At 44.1% G+C, this 23,709-nt stretch overlaps 1 protein-coding gene across 1 annotated transcript in view; it reads right to left on the bottom strand.

Annotated features, from left to right (window-relative positions):
* Positions 1-6,802: 6,802 nt before the first annotated feature.
* Positions 6,803-23,709, bottom strand: part of FBXL18 (F-box and leucine rich repeat protein 18) — a 22,757-nt gene continuing 5,850 nt past the window's right edge. Inside the window, exons 4-5 of the mRNA XM_042438243.1 lie at positions 22,981-23,199; positions 6,803-9,407 (exon numbers count right to left, since the gene is read on the bottom strand). Of these exons, the coding sequence (XP_042294177.1) occupies positions 9,251-9,407; positions 22,981-23,199 (376 nt within the window). The 3' untranslated portion in view covers positions 6,803-9,250. The remainder of the gene's footprint in view (positions 9,408-22,980; positions 23,200-23,709) is intronic.

Consider the following 23,709-nt stretch of genomic DNA (forward strand, 5'->3'; position numbering starts at 1 on the left):
ATTATTATTATTATTATTATTATTATTATTATTATTATTATTATTATTATGTGTGATGTCAGTCCAGTCCATACCAACCCTGTCCTGCGTACTCACTAAATTCCTGGGACAACATGCCTGTCTCTGTGATGGCCATCAGCAACCTTGTGCACCCTCAAGATGGGTTGAACTATAACTCCCATTTGCCCCACCTATCAGTCTGGGGATGACAGGTGCCGAAGTCCGACACACAGACTCATTTGGTGGGATCGGCTGATTTGGAAAGACAGCACAAAGTGAACCATTTGCATCCTTACCTCTCCTCTTTTTGAAATCTAAATTATCCATAAAGGAAGGACAAAATGGATGACCACCTCCATGCTTTTGTATTTTTATCACAAGATACAAATAGCGATAAACGTTTCCCCGTTGTCTACCTGCGTCGGCACACAAACGGAAGCTTCCGTACGCCTCTTCCAGCGTAGGAATCAGACTTCAGTCCTCATTAAAAACTCACCTTCAGAGCCTTTTGCTGGTTTGGAATTTTGTTTTATTTTTTAAAATGTGTCTTCAAAAACAAAGACCTGCTTTTCGAATTCAAAGCGTTCCCTCTTTCAGCTAATACTGCCGTTTCCCTGGAAAACTGGCATCCCAAAAGCTGTTCCGACAGATTATACACAAACACCAATCCACCATATATATATATATATATATATATATATATATGCGCATAAATTTAAAGCATGGCCATAAAATAGCTTGTATTTATACTTCAAAACAGCTTGTTTTGTATAATTGCCAATTCTCCCCCTCCCCTTTATTACAATGGCTAATTAGCTTGTATTCTGCTTGGTCCCCTGCAAAACAAAATGCTTTTTTGTAACCAATTTGCAAAGTACTTTTGCATCAGGGGCTCCGAACAGTGAGAACCTGTTTGATGCGTTTTGACATTAATTTGGTAACAGTGGTTTAACAAGGGATCCAGTCTCCCTGGCTAGGAATAAGTTGCTTTCCCCACTTCCTTTTATCTGTTGCTGAGAAATAATTTTATTCCGCTGCAACAACAAGGGCAATGAGCCCTTTTATGAAGGCCCTTCATGTCCTTTTCCCGTTTTTCAAAGCCTGGGTACCGCGGATGGTAAACAGGGAATTGTTCTAGAATTACAATGGCTCTCTTTCTCACCCCGTCTCTCTTCTTTAAATCTGTATTATCCAGTGTGTGTGTGTATGGTGCCTGAATACAGCAATGGTGTTGTGCGACATGGACGAAGATGTGGTCACTTTGAAGAGGTACACCTTTACTCAAAGGCCATCTCAGTTCCTTTGAACACAACAGCTGGAATCCTATGAGGCATTTACATCATGGACTAAATACCCTAACGATCCTGTTTGATCTTGGAAGCTAAGCAGGGTCAGCCCTGGTCAGTACTTGGTTCGGAGACCACTAACAAATACCAGGTGCTGTAGGCTGTATTTCAGAGGAAGGAGCTGGCAACCCTAAGGTGAACCTATCATGGGGTTTTCCTGGCAAGATTTGTTCAGAGGAGGCTTGCCATTCCTTTTGAGGTTGAGCACATGCGACTTGCCCAAAGTCACCCAATGGGTTTCATGGCCGAGCTGGGAATCGAACTCTGGTCTCCAGAGTCTTAGTCCAACACTACGCCATGCCAGCTCTCGTAAAGACTACATACATATAAAGCAGCACAACATACCATTAAAACCCCTCCCTGTCAGTTTGAGAACATAAAAATGTTATGACTTGAAGGAGAGCAAAGGCAGAGCCATCTAGGGAGGCAATTGCAAAGCCTGGGAGCAGCCACCAACAAGGTCCTGTCTCTCTTGTTCCCACCAAATGAGCCCGAAAAGGTGGTGGGACAAAGAGAAGGGCCTCTCCTGCAGATCTTGGAGCTCTCATGGGCTCATAAATGATCTTATTATTGCACTATGGTTCCCACTGTGGGAAAGAGCCCTTCCCACCAGTGACCATTCTTGGGAGTGGGCTGTTCCTGCTACTCCGTGGCCTTTCTGGCTCAGCAGGATAGGGAGAAGACCCACTTTCCCCCCAAGCTAGCAGACCTGCCAGACACGAAAGGAGGGCACAGCTTCCGATCAGTGCACTGGGTGACACTCCTGTCACCCAGTGCGGTCCACGCCCCTCTAGTGCCCCCCCCTGCTTCTCCCTCCCTGAGAGCCTCTGGGTCTGCTTGAGAGATCATGCTATGGGGTGGGTGGGCTGATGTACCCCCTTTCATCTTAGTATTTAGAAAGGCTGGATTATATTTTGTTGTTAGCAGCTTTCGAGTCAATCTCAACTCACGGCGACTCTGTCAATGAGATGTCTCCAAGCCCCCCTATCCTCTCTCTGCTCAGGGTCTCTAGGTTCAGGCCCATGGTCTCTCCAATTGAGTCTATCCATCTGGCATGTGGTCTTCTTCTCTTTCCACTTCCCTTTGCTTTCCCCAGCATCAGAATAGTGCCTTCTCATGATGTGGCCAAAGTATGACAGCTTCAATTTAGTCCTCTTGGCTTCCAGGGAGAGTTCTGGCTTGATCTGCTCAAGGATCTCTTTGTTGGTTTCTTCTAGCTGTCCATGGTATCCTCAGCATTCTTCTCTACATTTCAAATGAATTGTCTTCCTATCTGCTTTCTTCAGTGTTCAGCTCTCACAGCTGTACATGGTAATAGGGAATACAACGGCTTGAGCAATTCTAACTTAATGTTCAGCTCTGTATCTTTACACATTAGGATCTTGTCCAGTTCTTTTATAGCTGCCCTTCCCATTCCCAGTCTTCTTCTCACTTCTTGACTGCGGTCTCCATTCTGATCAATGTATGGGAAATCTTTTAACTACTTACCGATTAATCCTTTGTGTTTTCGTCTTTCTTAAAAAGCACCCATCAAACTCCTTTTCTCTTTTCTTTTCTTAGCATTCTGGAGCATGAATGTAAAAATTTTCATTATTTTTTTAAAAAAAGGAAAACTCTCATAGCAATTTTCAAGGTTTTCACAAGGGAAAAACAAAAAGATCTCCCAGAGCCTTGGGCAGGAGCTGAATAGAGCTTTGACTTCAAAGTGTGTTTTGGGGGGAGCTGAATTCACAAATATATAAAGAAAGCAAGTCCAAATCCAATGTCTTAACGGTTGCAGCGTTCCTTAATTGTCAAATGGCTAATTAGCAATGCCCAATTTAACATTCGCAGTACGTAAGTTTGAAGTTCAGGGGAGAAAACTCTTCTTGTTTTTGGTTTTTTAAGGCAAAGGGGATTAACTTAAATAAATAATTTAAGACAAAGGCGGATCGGCACATTGGCTTTTATGGTATTAACATAAAAAGCTCCACACTTGCAATTGAAAGCTGGGAGGGGGGCAAAACCACAGCAATTAAACTGAGACCTCCTTGCCTTCAGATCTAACAGTACAGACTTTTCAAGAGATATAAAATGTGACTTTGGAACAATGTTCTTGGGGTGTTGACAACTTTTTGTCTAAGTAACATGGAGAGGGGGGAGGTATACTGGTTGCATTTGGTACATCTTTATTTGCACTTGGCCTTCTGTATCCACAGAGTCTTTATCCATGGATTCAAACAGCCACCGCTTCAAAAATATGTATGAATTCCAAAAAGCAAACCTTGATTTTGGCATTGGAGAGGTGAGTGGATGGGAAGAAAATCTCATCCTTCCCAGGAGGCTCAGACAAAAGCGAACTGCCGCACTCTTCTGACTTGTGTGTTCTTCCTCATTAACAATTTTTGCCATCTTGACCACACTCTGATATTGCTTGGCCACACAAGTCTGGGTTTCCTTCTGTGACATGTTGGAAGGTATGAAAATGCAATGCGGGAAATGAGTGAACAAAATGGTTCTTTACAGGTGACTTCTTTTTCCACCACTTGCATTCACTCTCTGTTTATCCTGCTGGGCATTGTTGTTATTTGGCTCTTTCTGCCCCCTAAAAAATTAAAGTGAACCCAAGGCAGCCTCCCTTGGCTATCAATCACAGACCCTTTTTACTGCCATCTCATCCCATTTCTATGGAAATGAGGCGTCAGCAGCTGGGAGTGGTGCTGGGGGGTCTGTTTCTCGCATCCAACAGAACCTCTTCTGGACCTGGTGATGAAGGGCAGCTTCCCCTGGCAATATCCAAAAAGCAAGGATACTGCTCCTTTGACAGACTCTGAAGCAAGGTGAAAAGGTGGAGGCAAGCGAGGATCCAGATGCACAGGGCCCACAATGAATATGGATGGAGAAGCAAGGTCAGACGACCTCCCTGTCCTTCCTGCATCCCCATGGTTTGCCTCAAGGCAAGTTGCAGCTTTGGCAGACCAGCCTCTTCATTGCCTAGAGGTAGAAACCCCAAAACTGGGATGGAGAAAATCAGGATGGGGGCCAGCATGGATTTCCATCTGTACCTTTTGCTTCTTAGTTTCCCTGTTCACTGCAGAGAGAGGCCAGCACAGAAATGTCAAAAATAATTGCACATGCTGAAGAAGCAGAGTTATCCAGACTGGCACACTGGCATAGGGTTAGGGAAGGGTGGTGGTGTTAAACCAGAGAGAATGACTGCAGTGGGTTTGGGGTCAAGACGTCCATTGGATGCCAAGAATATCTCTTGTGACCAGAATCTATTCTGGGATCGAAAAGTGTGCCCTTTTTGAAGTCAAGCAGGACTGAGACATACTTAAAATTGTCTTGCTCAGGAAGCCAGTAATGGTCTGAAGATGCCAGTCACAGATGCTGGCGAAATGTCAGGAATAAACTCTTCTAGAACATGGCCACATAGCCCGAAAAACCCACAAAAAATAAATAATGCCCACTGTGAAACAAAGCACAATGTAGGACCTACTGTGCAACAGACACATTGCTGGCTCTGGTAGTGCAATGGTTCTAGGCATGTAGAAATGTCTCTGTTCCCCCTATAAGAATGCACATTTCACAATGGTGCAATTCACCCTGATGTGCTCCTATGTTGGTTTGTGGGTGTCTGTCCAAGTCCCCCTTCAACTTATGGCAACCCCAGGAATTTCCTAGGGTTTTCTTAGGCAAGAAATACTGAAGAGGTGGTTTTACCAGTTCCTCTGAAGTAGAGCATACCCCTGGTGATCTCCTATCCAAGTACTAACCAGAGCATCTGAGGAAGTAAACTGAAGCCTACAAAAGCTCATGCTGCCAACTTCTTTCTTTCAGTTAATTTCAAAGGTGCTACAAAGTCTCTCTACATACTGATTCTACAGACTAACACGGCTATATTTTTTAATTCCAGGGCTAACATTGCTTAGCTTCCAAGATTAAACAGGATCTGGTACCTTTAAGGAATTTGGCCCCCCCAACAGTTGTTAACTCTTTTGCTCTCTCTTGAATTCTTTATGCCAGATTTTTGTAGCTCCAACTATTGCACCACAATGGCTCACTGTGCTTACAAGACTCTTCTTATTTATGGATGTTTTAGTATTGATGAAGAGGAAGAGTAATTTGCCCTCCACCTGCAAGTAGGCAAAATCAATACCCTGCCTGCATATATTGACCTCTCACACACCTTAAAAACAGTTCCAGGGGCCTCGGCGTCATCTGACAAAGCATCCTGCTTGTCCTCAACTCCCAAAGACTGACAGCAGGGGCCCTGGGGTGGAATACTCTGCCATCTTACATCTTGATTCAGGTAAAACCACCCAAAGCTCTGAACACAGGGGCAGTTACATTCCCCCTCCCTTCAACATGTTGGCAGTATTAATCCACTGAACGACAGAGAGAAACCCAGTGCTCCTCCAAGGTATATGGATTTTCAAGGGGAGAAGGGAGACTTTATGGGAAGAGAATTATGGGAGCAGCCAAGCCTATCCTCTCTTTTTTTTCCTGGAGGTGACTAAAAAAACAGAAAGAGATTCATGTATTAAATATGAACTCATTCAAGCGTCTGTGGGGAACGGTGGGGTCACACCGTTATGGGGCTTAGAGGAGAAGAGGAAATTTGCTTCGACTCAGGATTGAACTAGGGACAAAAAAGGAAGAGAAAGACACATCTACACACTCAGGCATTTTACACACACACACACACACACACACACACACACACACCCTTGGCACCTCACTGCTGACTCCACTTGGCACCCCCTCCGCTTTTCACCACTCCGAACATATGGCGTTGTGCTTAACAGCCCTCGCCCCATCAATTGGGGACCATTAGGGTGGGTTCTTTTCCCAGTGTAAATGTTGCCGAATATAAATTGTAATTAACACTGATGCCAAAATGGCACTTAGAGAAAATAAGCACATTATTAACATCTGCTGATTCCTGCCTGGAGAGCAGCAGAAGCAGCCAAACGCTCCTTCGCATTAAGAGAATTTGTGGCAGGCAATGCAGGCAAAGCAAGGTAGGTACCATTCCCAGTAACCTCCACTATTCAAGACACACATACACAGAGCCCTACCTGAAGACCTGCTGAATTGGGGGCTCCCACTCATTGACACAGATGGAACATGGGTCTGGTTTGGAAAGGCTGTGGTGAAAAGCAAATGTACAAGATTATTCTTAAGCTTTGACTACTTTTGTTATTTTTCACCATGTCACAGTACAATGTTATCTTGATTTTACTATTCAGATCTCCTATGAGATGACAATGATGTGAGTATTGGAATATGTAGTGATTTGAAATTGGACTATGACTCTGGAGACTAAGTTTCGAATCCCTGCTCAGCCATGGAAACCCAAGAGGCAATCTTTGGCAGGTCGTTGTCTCTCAGCCTCAAAGGAAGGAAAAGGCAAATTCCCTCTGAACAAATCTTACCAAGAAAACCCTGTAATAGGTTCACCTTAGAGCCACCATAAGTTGCAAATGACTTGAAAGACATATGACAACAGCAACAATCTCCAATGTCAAAAGGTTACATCATCTGCAGTCTTTCTGATCAAAGGAAAAGCGAAGCTGGGTGGAAATGTTGCTGGTTTACATTATTACAACTAGGACCTACAAGAACCTGCTGCTCTAGTTCAGGGATCCAGCCAGCCACATCTTCTTTCCAGATAATCTTGTTTCCTAACTCCTGCTGCCCAGTTTCCCAATTTACCTTGACAGCATGCAGAAATCCTGGGTATGATCCCTAGAACCTCCAGTTTAAACAGCAAAATATCAAATGATGAGAACAGCAACTTCAGAGAGTCACTGCGGACAGTGAAACAGACAGTCCCAGGATAGCTGGACCAATGGACTGACCTGTTAAGACCAGACCCTAGAAAGCCCACTGTTTTAGACTACAACACCCAGAATCCCCAGTTGTCAAGATGTCTGGGGGATTCTGAAAACTGCAGACCTCCTAAATAAGACTTCCAAACCACAGATAGAAGGCATGTTCTTGTCATTCCACTTCCCACCCCATTTTCCCCACAAGGGTTGGGGAAAAGATTTAATAAGATAGCAAAAAAAATGTATATGGAAGTGTTTATATACCTTCTCGGCAGGGAAATCCACTGTAAATTCAATTAACACAGATAATTTATTGTCACATTTGAACACACACATTGTTACAAGATACTCAAGCTGGCCCATGACCTCAAGCACTAAACAGCAGAAGCAAGCCACTGAGAAAAAGGAGTAAGAGTGATCGATGGCTGCTTCTCCTTCAAACAATGGCACAAACCATGAGAAACCACAAGACTTGCAGCGCTGCCACTTCCCAAGGGACACAGAAAGCAAAGGATCTTTTACGAGATCACAAAGGATGGTGTGGCAAGCAGTGGATAGTGTTATGGAAGGGGAAAGATCAGCCACTGGTTAGCCACACAGAAACGGTTCAACGTCCCTTTGAAAAAGTGGTTGGCAAAGGGGAAATTTTGGCACCTTGTCGATAAAAATGTGCCAGTCCAAGACCTGACCCTAAGCTGCTACAGACCTGTTAAGGAAGGACATGGCCTGTTTTCAAAAGGTCCAGCAAGAAAAGATTTTGGATTTAGGGGCTGTAAAAAAAAGAGGAGAGGGAGCTTCTTGCACCAGTATCTGAGAGCAAGATCTTAATGTCAGAACCTCCTACAAATTAAAATAATTTGTTGTAGTGTCTGATTCACTCAAGGCAGTCAATAAATGATCAAGACCCAAATGAGACATGCCAGACAATGGTCAAAGAAGTTCTCCTAAGCAACCAGTGCTAAAATGAATAGGTGTTGCATGCAAAAGCACAGACATCATACCCTGCACCATCACTGCAGTGGATTTTGTGAAGGAGAACCTCCTGGGGCATTACAGCCACACCCAAAATATAAGACTGAGCTTAGAAGAAAAATTAAAATTTGGAAAGACAGAGGAGCCTTACGGTCATCAGGTCTGTGTGGCTGATGTCTGCATTGTCCAGTCTTCCTTAGGAGAATGCATTCCTCTTTAGGCTTGTTTAATGAAGACCTTAACACCACATGGAAATTTCTTAATTTAAGAGCACTCCTGGCTGATCACTCCAACACAAAAGCACAGCAACCAAAGCTTGGCAATGTCATTATGGGGACCACAACTCCCAGAAACCTCTGCCAGGGGATTCTGGCAGTTGTAATCCACAAGACAACTGTTTCCAAGCATATCTCAGGCATAAGAAGGTGAGTTCCTCTGGACAACCACAGGATTAAAAGACTGAAAAGCAGGTTTGCACCTGGCACAGCATGTCTGATCTGTACAGCTGTCCTTATCAGGAGATACTGACAGAGTAGGGGGCTTGGGAATGTGACCCAAGCACATTTGAGTCCCCTGAATAAATAAAGTGTTGACACATCCTCCCTTTGCATTTACTTAAGAAGCTCCTTAAGACACTCAAGGAAAGAACAAATCATTAAAGCACCAAAAAATAAAAAGACAAATGAGTCCAAGAACAAGCAGCCATAGATAAAGGAGGGAGGAAAGGAGTACATTCTTTCAAGTTAAATTCCCCTTACCCTTTTTAACGACCTTTCAAATTAAAGAAGAATTTATATTATTAAATAGCAAGGAGATAACTCAAAAAGGAAGGTTCCAATATTTTCCAATTACAAACCCACCCCAAGTTCCTCAGAAACAGGAACGGGCTAGAAGTTAAAATGAATAAATATTAGGGGTTTTCCAAGGGCAAATTTTGTCCCCTAAAGGAATCTGTAAGTCTCTCCAGCTTCCTGGCAAGTAAGGCCCTGGCAGTAGCACAGAAATTGCACAGCATTCAAACAAAATGGCAGCAGCGTTCAAGAACAGGGACTCTCAGTCAAGGAGAAGTAGCCGCCTTCTTCTGTCCATGTCAAGTGTCCTGGTCTGGCTACATCACCATCACCACCACAGGTTCGGTGGTTCCTCAGCCACCCGGCTCTTGAACAAAGTGATCTCATCCAAGTGCATCATGGGGACATCTCGGATAACCTCTGTCAAGTCTTCATGCAGGAGAGGAAACACGACGACGTTCAGTGCAGGTCTGTCAGCCTGAAAACTAAACCAGATAAAGAAAAGCTTTAGGGTCAACGAGGAAAGATCACAGGAGGAGCTGTCCTAAAGGGTGCCGCATTTCCCAGCCAGATATACCCCATCTTCTTTCCAAACTTGGACTCAAGTGGCTTACAAAAGAGAGAAAAGTACAATAAAAAACATGTTAAAAGAAACTAGCAATCAGATAAACTAAATAACAGATTTAAAGCCATTTAAAATGTTACAATCAGTTCCCAAGGTCTTGTCTGAAAACATAGGGGTGCTGCTCAACCTCCTGAAACCCTCATCTTGGATGCGGATGGTGCCTTTGGAGATACAGAAGGATACACTCTCAGAAAACCAATTTGCAATATATGCAGCCAGAAAGAGATAAAGAGATGTGGGACCCTTCCTGAATTTTTGAGATGTGATGGACCACAACTGACTGACACACATACAGAGGCCAAGGAGGCAATAAGAGCTTCAGAACATCTTATCTGGAGAGGATTGTGTTGAACAAGGATGCTATACAGGATGCCAGGGACTGGAATGCAGAGGTAGTGTTCTGCCCTCACCTATGCTGCTCCCTTCATTGAATCTTTATAAAGAGTTGTGGCTTTCTTCCTTACAGCCCCTCTCATTTATTACTCTCCCCATTCTGGCCTCCTTCTACAACTCTAATATCTTCCAGCCCAGATTTTCTGCTATGTTGCTAATTTTACTAAAAACAACCAGAAAAAGAAGGGTGGGCCATATATCTCCCTCCTCCCCACCTACAGTGGATGGGGAATTAACGCCAGAAGAGAAGGCGCTGCACCAGCAGGGTTGTAATTGCAGAAGCAGAGAAAAGGACTGCCGCCATTAAATCCATACACAATATTTACCAAAAATGGGGTGTTGGAGGGAGAGGGGATGGAGAAAAGAGAAATAATCATTTAAAGCTGGCTTAGACAGCAAGCTCTATATAATGATAGCCACGTAGGGAGGCAATAGGACACACAGCAGGAGAGTAAAGATAAGGCATGCTGGGAAAGAGAAAGCACACACACACACGCACACACTCACACAAAGCGAGTTAAAATATTTGGTATTGATCGCCAGAGGGGACAAGAGCAGGTTGGGTCTGTTTTCAGAGGAGGAAGGGAAAATGGCAACCGCTGGAGCTTTAAAAAGCAGTCACAGCCATCAGCCCAAACCAGGGCTATCAGCACTTGTAGGGCTCCAGCACAACCCCCCCGCCTTGCATCTTCTCCCCCAAATGAATAGTGGAGATGGGTATGGGTCTAGCACATGAAAGGATGGACTCTTTGGGAGGGAGAACTACCTGGCAGCACAGGAGTTTGCTTCTCATGCCTTCTCAGTGTGAATCACTGTTATGGAGAGGTAAGCTCAGGGGTACGCCAAGTACAGACAAAACCAAAAGACTATGTCACTGGAAGGCAGGTGACATGGATGCATCTGCAGCAACTCAACAATCCGGCCATGTTGGCTTGTGGAAAGACAATACAGGATGATCTGCTTTGAGAGGGGCAATGGTCACACCCAGTCATTTCTGTTCTGGCCTCACTGGAAACTTGGGTTAGTAGATCTCTTTCTTGTGGGACACTGTTTAGGAACAGCTGCTCTAAACAGCTTAGAAGTTTCTTTCTTTGACTACACAGACTGCCTGGGGGATTCTAGGACTTGTAGTCCAAAAAAGGAACTGTACCAAGGTCTTGCTGAAACTCTTGCAAATTGGGCAAGGAAGAGTAAAGCTGGGCTTGCGTATTCTGTATCAGACTTGGGTCTACACATTCCACTTCTGCCTCATTTTAAAAGCACAAATCCAAAGATATATGCTCATACTCCTTCTACACCTTATTGTTTTCGGCAATTCATGAAGCGGGGGATCTTCCCCCCTTATATTACAAATTTCCAAATACTCCCTTAACAAGCTGCTGCCACCAAGATATGGATTACCACAGAAGCTACACACTATGGCTCTGTTCCAAGAAAAATTGGATTCTTCAATCCACGTCAAAAATGCAATTGGAGCAATATAATCCATTTTGCATAAGCTACTCAGCAATTTTCACAATTCTGCACAACTCTTTCTGGTTTTCCTAGATGGGAGAAACAAGGATCTGGAATGAAACAGCAATGTTTCTCAAAGTCTGAAATAACTTATTCAGCTACCACTTCAGCTGCAAAGATGATCCGTGGGGCGTCCAATGTCTCCAAGAGCAAGAAGCATGCCCTTATTTTGTTTTTGTTTTTAAAGAAAGCTGAGATGGCTCAGAAAGCTGCCTTTCGTGCCGCCACCAATCACCACCCCATCCTAGGCCACCACAAAAACCATGGCATGCATATACCAAACTGATTATGGTTGCCCCACAGCCCCTAAACCTCCTCAGATTTATTTGCTTTGATCGAAGGCCATCGCTTGAACTCCTCTTAAAGATAGTGACTAGGAAGAACCCGCAATCTTTCAAACTCCAGAGGATACAGCGATTTTTCATCACTCCCTCCAGCTGCTCTAGATTAAGTGCACAGCAACTACGGCTCCCCTGTTAGACTGACCCTGAGGCACAGGGAGGTGAAAAGAAAGACACTGATTTAATGAGAGGGCCACAAGATCTGCTCTAATCTCTCTGTGGAAGTTGGCTCCCTCCTCCTCACCTGCAAGGGCTTCCGACTGGATCTGTCTCCTCACATGTGCAGCATGTCAGGAAAGACTGCCGGATGGAAAAAAGAAAGGCAGAGGCAGGCAGGTGAATGCTGCAGCTTCAGCCTACAGAGCTGGCAAGAGAAGCAGTGAGGACTTATGTTGCCCGTTTGTTGTTGTTAACTGCCCTTGAGTCAACTGTGACAACCCATGGTGACCATGTGGATGAGACATCTCCAAGACTCCCTGTCCTCAACAGCTCTGCTTAGTGCCTGCAAATCCATACCCATGACTTCCCTAATTGAGTCCATCCATCTAGTATGCAACCTTCCTTCTGCTTCCATCCACCTTTCCTAGCATTATGGTCTTTTCTAATGAGTTGTGGCTTTTTCGTGATGTATCCGAAGTACGACAGCCTCAGTTTTGTCATCTTGGCTTCCAGGGAGATTTCTGGCTTGATCTGCTCTAGGAACCCCTTTGTTTGTCTTTTTGGCTGTCCACAGTATCCTCAGCACTCCTCTCCAGCACCACGTCTCAAATGAATTGATTTTCCTCCTATCTCCTTTCTTAACTGTCCAGCTCTCTCATTCATACATGGTAATAGGGAAAACAATGGCTTGTATGATTCCGATGTCGCCATACATCACCATAATACAACAGCTCTGTGGATCCCAGAACACCTTCCTACAAACATGTGAACTCCTATAATTGTGCACGGTAGTTGAAGGATTCTGGGGGTGACAGCATCGGCATAATTTAAGTTAGTCAACAGAACACATATCACAACCATTTAAAAATAGCCTTAAAATTCATTAAAAGAGAAATACACTTGAAATATGCATTTTGAATTTAACTTGCCTGTCTAAGGAAAAATATGGTAATATAAATAAGTGGAGAATACAAATGTAAAACATGCACCTATGGCCAAATCAGTTCCTTCAACAGTCAGACTTTTGCTCACAACTGTGGTTGTCATCTAACCTTTTTCCCCCTGCAATTAACAGCATTAACTGTAAAAAAAAACCAAACAAATCCTACCTGCAACAACACTTCAAGTGGATACTAATATGCTCCTTGTAATAAGAAAGTTTCTCATTCATTTTCCAGCACCTTTAATGACAAGTCAATCTGACATTCAAGAATATAGTCAAGAAAATCCTCCAGTGTTGTAGCTCCATATATATCTAATTTATCTGAGACTGGAATAGCCAAAAATCTGCCCTATTGAACCGTTTACTCCCTCTGTTTCAAACAGAGGCAGATAAAACCCTTCCAAGGTTCCATCTTCATAGGGATGCTGGCCTTTTGCTCTTGCTAGAAATTACATTATAGTTGCTGAAGGACAAGTGGCTATATCAGTTTGTGCTCCTACATCAGATACTCGTTACTTAAAGACATTTTTGATGCATCTCTTAAGGTGTTCAATGCTTGCACAGGAAAAAAAAAACATTTGGCAGTGTTAAATCTGAAGGGTTTTGGAAACCAGAAATTATCCCATGCTAAGGCCAGCCGTGCCCTGTGGCAGATCTTGAATAGTCTGTCTTCACCCATCTGAATTATCCTGTACCAGTAATTAAACATCCTAACATACATTTGATTGTGTAGTACCTCAATGTCTAGCACTGCTCAAATTGCACAAGGAGGGCTAGAGCTTAATAACCCTGGGATTGTGCATGAAACCCATCTTTGGACCTTCCTGTTACTGTGGAATTTGCAAGCCCCCCATTTCTACTACCAAAATGAGTACTAGAACCACTTTGGATCTACAAATTTCTAGAACCAGATGCATTGTTCCTGGGTGCCTGGGAATAATAATCCAAAAAGAAGTGTTTTGAAACTCTGAATATTTCACTACATGGTTCACATATATAGGGTATTTCTGGGATGTATACACGTGAAGCCACGTTAGCCTGTTGCAGCAAAAGGAAAATCTTGGGCACTTTAACAACTGAAGAATTTCATTTGGCATCAGCTTTCATGGACTGCAGCCTGTTTCATCACACGCTGCCAGAAAAACACTACTGTTAATACCACAGCTTGTTCTAAAAGGGATGGAGGTGCCCTTACACACTTGGAAGAATGTGTGAGATTTTCCACAGGCGGATCTGCTCCCCAGTCTGCAGCCTCAGCAACACTCTCACAATTACTTATGCTTCATATATCATCCACCCACCTCCAGCATATTGGTAGCTTGCATATTTGAGATGACTGAAGAGAGGCAAAAGGGGTGGCTTATTTCCACTCAATTGCAGCGCCTGGCAGAATGGGGAACAAGGACCCTCTTAATCCCTCTCGGTGACTACAAGGACAGAGAATCTCGCTGTGCTGTTACTCAGAATTAAAGCGCACAGAATGATAGTGCTCAAATAATATAATAAATGTGCCTATTAAAAACAGAACCAGAAAGAGCTGGTACTTAAGGCTGAGTTTCCACAACATGGAGTTGGCCTTGGATGTGGAAGGAGTTCATTGTGGTACAGGGTGAGCACACAGGTGCCATGCTTCAAACAAGGGAAGATGCAACTTGGACTCTAGGAATTTTCTACAGAGACTGCAGAGATAACAACTCTCTTTCTACATGCCTCCCCCCAGTCCATCCTCTGCTAGTACGATTACCCACCCACTGCTAACTATTCCACTGTAGTGATTTCTGACAGGCAAAACACCTTGAGAGCCACGAATCAATGGCACTGAATAGCTTCCCAGCACAGTAGCGAAGAAATTGCATCCCAAGGAGCCAAATGGACGTGGGTGGCTGGAGAGGAACAAAGGCCAGAAAGGAAGGAAGCCCAAGTAGCCCTCCCATCAACTAGCATCAGCCATTACAACTCAAACACACAGAGAAGTTGTTTCCCAACAGCTCCTGTAAATTAAAAACTTATTTCAATAATTGCCCAATTAAGCTTAATTTCTGCTTGGGAAACACATTATGACAACCGTGGATGCCTCTTGTTCTGCCCTCCCCTCTTGCATACATATCGGGGCATGTTTACAAAAGCAAGGTGCAACTTCAAAGCTTCTTGTGTGGAAAGGGCTGTATTAACCCAGAATACAGAGAGGAAGGGAAGGAGAAGGGGAAACCACTGGATGTCTGCTAGCTGTGCCATCCAAAAATCCTTAAGAGGCACGATTCATCAGACCAAAGGCTTCGCTCTTCAGCAGTATCAATCAGATGCCAATGGGAAGCCTATAAACAGGGCATGAACACCCACCTCTTTGACTTCCTGGTTTATCTCAAGCCAGAACAACAGGCTGCTGCTGAAGCAGCTTGCTTCAAGCCATGAATTCCCACCTACCTTCAAGAAGCACTGTATACAATGATCTTGGCCCAAAGCATCTTACTCTTCCATCTGGACCTAGTAGAACACATAGCTACACCAGGACCATTGGAACTACCTAGGCTTGTAAGTATCTGAGCTTCAAGAAGTGTCAAAATTCTGTACACTTTGCTTCTTCTCTTCGGGGGTCTCTAAAATGGTTCCTGTAACTGCCAGAATACCAACCAGAGGTACTGAGCAGCTCTCTTTCTTTCTGTCTGTTGGCATTTTTCATTCTGACAGCAGATGCTGGTTTTTGCTGCTTGCAGAAACTAAGATATTTTTAATACACCTGGTTTAGGGTGAAATGTGTTTCCAACTTCCTTCCTATCTTGTTCCACTAAGCTCAGAAAGAATACACAAAATTCTCCCTTCCCCTTGTTTTTTTTCCCTCCTCTTAATCTCACTACAACTCTACAATGAATGCCAGGCTGAGTCTGCATACAACTGGTTCAAAATCACCACCTAAGCTTCATGGCGGAGCAGGGATTTGAATCCAGGCCACCTCAAAACACTCTAACCACTAACAACCACATGGACCGGTCCACTGAACAGGGACTTTGATAGGCTTTGGTGTCATCAAAAGACCTGTCCATGTACAGACTTTGCTTATTTCCACTGGCTTTGAAATTCTCTCTCTGCTATCTTCTAAGTGCAGGAGGATGGATTAGGGAGTGTGCCAGGTGTGGGACCATCCCTGCCCCCTTCTGCAGGTGTTCAGCCTCACTGGTTGCAGGCATGCACTCATTAAATACGACAGCCAACTCCTCCTCAGGACCATTTCTCCATCTTTTTCCCATCCTGGCTCTGGCAGAGAAACCCTTGCCCCTTCCCTGCCTTCATCCCCCAACCAGTGGAGGGTAGCGGAGGCACTGAGGAGGACTCACACACCCAGAGCAGAATCAGATTTCAACAAGTGCCCCAACCTTCGAGTAACACAAGCCAAGGAGGCGGCTCCAGAGTTTATTATTAATTCAAACTGACAGGCTGATTCAAGGGTTCCAAGAGAGCAGGAAGCCAAACAGACAATGAAAGCTGGAACGAGATCTTAAATGATTCACTACGCCAGTCGAGCGATACATTAAGCCTTTCGCAATTGGAGGTGGGGACCCAGCCAGCAGACATGCTTAGGCTAGCAAAGTGGGATTGGCAGCTAATGTGCCAACCCGTCGCAAGCTGCAATGGAGAATGGTGGGAGCCTTTTCAAGGTCAGGAAGAAGTGGAGGAGCAGGAGGCAAGGAAAAAGAGAAGATGTGCTACGGAGAAATACGTTTACCCCCTTTGCAACCAAATGTAGTGGCAAGGGCCAGTGCCTGCTCTTTACAGCAGCAATGGATCTACTGCAGCAGTCAGGTGCTGTGCATCTTTCAAAGGGTGTTGCCCCCACCTTCTCGTTTCCTCGGTGAAAACAGAACTATTGGCTGGTTGAGATGGAACAGGAGCACCACAAGCCAACCTCATTTCTAGCAACACTCTGGTGATGGCAGCCAGATGATGCCAGACAGCTTCTGCCTCCCCCAAGGCTCCTGGACCTGTCAATTTCCTCCATCTGGGCAACCGACTGGTGAAGGAGACTGCTGAGGCTGCCAGCCAGCATAGACCAAGCACTGCACAGGTACCCCTGTTATCTTACCTCATCCCTTGCAGAATTATTTGTGTCCACACAAACAACAAAGCTGGAGGGAAATGAACTCCAACTCCCAGACCCCCCCCCCCCCATCCAACACTGGCTTGCTGGCTGGGGAACTGGGGGAATCCAGAGAAGTATTTTTCCCAAGTACTGACACAGACACACATAAACCTGTATGTTAATCTTATGCAGTTGCTTAGTGAAGAATACATGTTCCAAAGATAGTTCTATATCCACAACTGGACTGAGCCAAGGCAGCAAAAACACAGCAGCTATAAAAACCTAGGGATGCACACTTCCCGCGCAACCAGCTTCCGCAACTGACTTCACGAATGCAAATGTGCACTTCAGGTCTGGATTTTGGGTACAGCCTGGACAAGACACCATGCCTGCAGGAATATGAGTAATTAGGAAATGCAACTACCTCCTAGGTATCCATTAAGGAGCAAGCAATTAAAACTATATGAACCCAGAACAGAGCATAAGTGAAGGAGGAATCCATTCTCCAGCTCTGAATCTCTTAGCCCGCAAATTTAAAACCCATTCCCTTATTGATGCCTGTCCAGAGAGACATATGTCACACCCTTGATCCAGTGCTCAATGCAGAACCCAGAAGAATAGAAAGGCTGCATTAAGAGCATCTCTTTTGCTATATAGTGGTTGCCAAACAAGAGAAGCCATTTCAAAAGAGAGGAGCTGGTGGTGATTAATGAACTGGCAGGACTAACTCTGAGAATGAAAAAAAGAGAGAGAAGAATTAAATATTTACAGCTTGACTAAATGACAATTAAAGGGAGTGGGGTGGGGGCAAAGAAAGGAAGATAAATAATTTAAGAATGTGATCACTGTAGCGTGAGAATGGGAAGAGCAGTTTAAGAACAGAATGGAAATTCAGGGCTAAGAAACTGCAGGAAAGTATTTGCTTTTACAATATAAGCAGGGCTTGCATTTTCAGAAAATGTGAAAGCAAACACCACCCTTTAAGTTGGGAAGCCAGTCACATAATGCCTGAGATGGAGGGACTCTCTTGAGTGAGTGGTGAGGGAGGTACCCTCTAGACCTATTTTGGAAGCAGGTACTTCATATGGCTTTGGAGACTGATACTTGGCACAATGACCAAGCTCTGTGGGTAGCAATCTCAATAGAACCAGGAATGGGCATGGCTAGAACTGAGAAGCCAAAATGACATGCCCAGCTATGGCTACAAAAAAATATTTCATTGGTCAGAAAAGGTGGCCAAGGTCAGTTTTCAGAAAATAGTCTGAAAAGATGTGGGAAACAAGCAATGGAACTGTCAAGGATGGGGGAGAGAAGAAAAGCTTTGAGAGGTCAGCGGAAAGGGTAGCTCCGGGTTAGAGAGAGAAGGTCCCAGATTTAATCCTCACCACTTCCAGATTTGATTTTAAAAAATGAATTAAGTATCATGGTGAGAAAGGATTCTCTCAAACCAAGATCCAGTCACAGCCTAATGTGAAGTCGATCAACGCAAGGAAGGGTGCTGGACAGAGAGTGAGAAGTTACATTTATGTCACAAAAACAGACTCCACATTCATTACTACACAGATTTTAAGCTCTATATTGGCCTTTTCCACCCTGGCACATAGTTGGATTACAACTCCTAGAATCTCCCAGCCAGGAATGTAGAAAGCTGTTTACTCTTATGTTCTGAGCGTGCATTGGATGTGCTCAGTGACATATTAAGATGGTGTTTTTGAAACACAGACTGGACTGGAATGGTGCTTAGGCCTGGGTTTTTTCTTCTTCTTTCATGCCAAGGAATACTTGTTCATTGCCTGGCTGAAATCCTAGTGCAAATTGTGGGATCTAACTTCCCGGGTGGTTATGTACCAAACCAAGGCATTTCTTGAGAAACACACAGGGGCTTTATTTTTGGTTTTGTTTTAAGAAAAGAGACTTTTTCTGAAACTCTTACATTTCTAGCAGCAACCTTAAAAAAGCTAAAATACCTGCTTCTTTGGGAATCTTCAGACTTTTCCAAACTTTAAGATTCCTCATCTCACCATCTTTTGCCTTTTCTTAAAACAAAATTCCTAAAAGCAAAACACAAAGTGGGAAGTCCGATACATGGAAAAGCTACGAAAAGTCCAAAGTTACTGGTTGAGGACCTGTGTGTGTGTGTGTGTGTGTGTTAAAAAAGGCTCAAAGAAATTCTTGGATCTCTGCAGCAGAGACATGCAAGAAATTAAGTTTTGTGTGGAGACTGAGAAGAGAGCAAAAGTTAGTCACTGTCTCTAAGTGATACAGATCGTGATCTCTTGCTAAAGTCAACTGACAGGAGAGCCATGATACAACACATTTTAAAAAGTCTTCCTTCACACAATATACAATTCAATCTGCAAAACATACTGCTACAAGAAGTGGTGGCTGCCACTGGCTCCAGAGGTCCCTGGTGGAAAAAAGGGGAGTCTTTCCCAGCTTCACTGGAGATACAAGGAATTAACAGCAAGTGCTAAATGGGAGGAATTGGGAAGCTGTATCTAGCCTCCTGTCTCCATCAACAGGACCCTGTTATGTTTGTACAGTATATTCTCATATTATTAAACCTTTCCCTCGCACTCTACAGACCCACCTCTCTGCCACCTTCCTGCTGACCAACATTTCCACAAACCCCTGTCCTACTCTTCCCGCTCTCCTTCCCCATCAGCCCCACTGTAGTTTACAACAGAACGTCTAAACCAGAGCAAGAGGCCTCGTCATGCGCTAGTTGTCACCCTTTCTGCTGATGCACAATGAAGCTTGAATCTAAATAATAAGATCAGACTGTTAAATCAAGCCAGGCGTGCTGTCTGTGTCACCAATTGTGTTTGTGTTTGCAATGTGTGGCGGCTTTAGGCTTTCTTGCTCTGCAAAATGTCTGTGTGTGTGTGGCTTGCCATAAACCTGTGCTCTCAGGAATCATTCACATAGGCTCAGACCTGACTCCCACTTCATCTGTTTTTAAATACAAACACGCACCCACACTATACATACGCACACACTTCATAGTTGCAGATCGTCCCTGGATTTTTCTTGCTCTCTTTTGCTGTCCTTGAGGAGACTCTCCTATCTGCAGAGCAATGCAAATGCTGCCATTTGATGGGTGAAAACCTGAAAGATATGCATTCTGTGGGGCCAGAAGGACATCTGCTATCATAAACATTTCTTTTAATGTCACCATCCTGATGCGTATGGCAGGGAGAAAGAAGGCGACAACCCTCTCTTCCTAAGCACTTGTGCTTGCAATAACACTACAACACAAGTCATTGGAATTCTCCGCTTGGCATGACTCCTGCAGTGGGGAGAAAAACAGTGACAGACACACAGGTGAAGAATACTTGCCCTGCAGTGGGGCTGGGCTGAGGAGTGGGGAGAGACAGCCCTTTTGAAGCTTATAGCAAGAAACCACAGCTCCATCTAGGGGAGACAGAATTGAAAGTCAGCTGACAGAACATTCAGTCACCCAAGAGAAGGATATGTGTGTGTGTGTGTGCGCGCACACACAACACACACACACGTCTGCAAATTGCCTGTTGATTAATGGGAACCCCATGACTTTCATAGGGTTTTATTGGGCAAGGAACACTCAGAGGTGGTTTTGCCAGTCCCTTCCTCTGAAATATATCCTCTAGCACTTGGTATTCATTGGTGGTCTCCCATCCACTAAGAGTTGACCCGGCTTAGCTTCCAAGAATAGACAGGACCTGGAGTCCTTAGGTTAGAGGCTTAGGGCCAAGGTTATGTATGCTTGAGTAGTGGAGGGGGAGATAGGATTGTGCTTCAGGGCTATCCAATGCCATCCTTTGGCCATCCGTTACAACAGTTGCAGATGATTATGGTGGTAGGCATCAAATCCAAAAGCAAGTACAGGTCCTCTCAAATGAGCATCTTCCCTATAAAAAGATGCAAGGATTAAAGTGAAGGATATGCTGACAGACTCAAATCTAAAACCACAGAGAGGAGAAATAAAGCAGGACACCTTCGTGGCAACGTGGGCACCCATTTTTAATGTATTTTCAAGTACTGAATGTTGGAGGACCTACAAATAATCATCTAGCATGATAGATATTTATATAATAAAAACAGATCAACTAATAAGCAACATTAGATACATAGCACAGCTTTAAGACAAAAGCTTCCTTGAATGAACAGCTTAAATATTTGACTATTTAAACATCTGCATCGCTGCATTAATTCAAAGGTGTGTGTTGTGTACCTTCAAGTTGTTTCTGACTTATGGAGATCTAAGGCGGGTGGGGTCTTCCTTGCAAGACTGGTTCAGAAAAGAGTTGCTACTGCCTTCCTCTTAGGCTGAGAGAGCATTTACATGATTCTCCCAGAGTGTTGGTTTGTCCAGCATCCCAACCACTACTCCATACTGACCAATTTAAATGGCTTTAAATTGTTCTTACCTTTGCTCTCACTGATCAGACAGGATTGGGTCGCTTTGCTTAACACTGAAAAGAGCCTTGTCCTCCCCATGCCACTTAATCTGGATCACTGTCCTAGCAAACTGTAACAGCCTTTCTCACGCATTTTAATTGCTTAAGAACTAGGTTTCCTGCTTCACCACAGAAAGGAGTCTTCTCCCTGCCATTCCCAGATCACTGCCTCGGTTAATAAAAATGTTTTGTCCAAGTGGGTAGGAGCCACAGAACCAGGCCCATGCATGTCCACAGGCTGTACATCAAGGGTCCATCCATTATTAGTCAAGAAAGCTACATCAAAGCAACGTGCTGCTGATAAGCCAAGCAATGCAAGGATGGGCACCACCATCACATCTGGCTTGTGAGAGATTCAGAAGCATTGTGAGACAGACTAATTTCTCTGATATAGGCGGAGTGTTCTCTCTCTTTCATATTAACATTGAATTGGTTTGAAGTGAAGGAAAATAGAGTAGAAGTAAGAGGGAAAGATATTACACCACACTAGCATTGTAAAGAAAGCCACCACTTTTTAAAAAGAGATGGGGAAACAAAGAGGCAAGTCTGCATGAGATGGAATAAAGCAGCTGCAGCCTAGCTGCTGGATGGTGTAACCCAGCACAGGAAAAAGGATATTAAAGCTTAAATCAGTGCTGTTATGAGATATTGGACAGGCAAAGAATGAGAAAAACTGGAGAAGGAATTTCTGGGTCTTATGGAAAGGGGAAAAAAATCCCCATAGATGAATTCAATTAAGACAGAGAAGAGGGATCTGTTTTTTAAAAAAGAAGAGTAAAGAATCCACTGACATCATGGGGAGTTTTAACAGCCTTCATCTTGGCAGGCTGCCCAACTGCTGCAATGCCAAAAGCGGCACGGTGCTGAGAGAAGCAGTTCTGCAGAGAGAGGGAGTTTCTCCAAAAGCTTATTAAGATGCCCCAAGATGCCTCGCAGCAGTAATATTTCACACTTATACACCATTTCCCCTCCACTGGCCTTAACCCAACCAAGCTGGTGCCCGAGAGAGGTGTGGAAATCCAGCTCTCAGAATTCCCTAGCCAACCTTTAAGTGGAAAAGGACACGTAATTAATAAAAACACCCAGAGCATTCAGAAAGGGACTGAACTCACCCACAGGGAGGCAAGACAACATCTGACAAATTCCTTGTTTACTAGAAGAAGGGAAGACACCAGTGTGGCTTAATTGTACTTCACAACATAGCAAAGTTGTATCCCTCCAGGACTAGATTTAGTAAAGACAACTGGTTTTGCCAGAAAGAAATAAAAACCATACTGGGGGGTCCAGTATGGCCCTTGGAAATCCAACCAACCTGGTCTACTGTTCAGAGCAGAAGGAACAAATCATCTCTTACTGAGGCTAACTCCGTAGAGGTAGCCATGCACTTCAGACCCTCAACTTCTTCCCCCCATCCCCAATTTCATATGCTTATTCAAGCCATGATGACACAGGAGACAGAAATTATCTTAGTTTTCAAATAATTAAACAAATATATAATTGGTCACTGTACACAACAGGAGGGCAGGAATGAGTAGAAGAACCTGGTCATACCTTCTATCTACACTCACCTTCGTATCAGGGACTGTTGGAGGTTTTTGCAAACTGTTAGAGACTCTCCTGTAAACATGTGGCACATGATGACCTCAAGGCAGGTGGCCATGAATGACATCACAGCATCTGACTGCAAAGTCCCACTCCGGGAGATGATGCAAAGACGCTGCAGCGAAGAACAGTGGCTCAAGGCTTGGAAGAACTGAGCGTTGGCACTGAAGTATGGCTGTTCTAGCCTGCAAGGGAAAATTGAGATCCAAATGAATGATGCATACCTGAATGTTTTAATAAAGGGCTGAAGTTTGGAAGTCATCATTTTTGGACAGTAATTCCCAGAATCTCCAGCCCAAGGCTGTGCTGGCTGGGATATTCTGTGAGCCCCAGTCCGAAATGTTACTTTGCTAGCCTAGAGAAATGCAGCACTTTGAGCAGCTTTGCACACACAAGATGGTGGTTTTGCAATGCTAATGGCAGGACAAAGAGGGCAGATAAGACCATGCATTTAGCAGAAGGGCATATGGTGCAGAACCTCTAACCTTCAGTTGCTTTCAAGTGACACCGTGGAAGAAATCTTTCCAGAGGAAACAGCTGGAAATTAAAGCTGCTGGTTGGGTTTTAAGTGAGAAAAATCCCTCCATCACAAAACCTAGTTGAAAATGCTAGACGTTTCATGAACATAATTGTATTTGTATATAGATCCCACTGGATTCCCAGTGATTGGGCGGCATATAAATAAATCCTATTAT

The sequence above is a fragment of the Sceloporus undulatus genome, chromosome 8 (genome assembly GCF_019175285.1).
Source record: "Sceloporus undulatus isolate JIND9_A2432 ecotype Alabama chromosome 8, SceUnd_v1.1, whole genome shotgun sequence".
NCBI lineage: Eukaryota > Metazoa > Chordata > Lepidosauria > Squamata > Phrynosomatidae > Sceloporus > Sceloporus undulatus.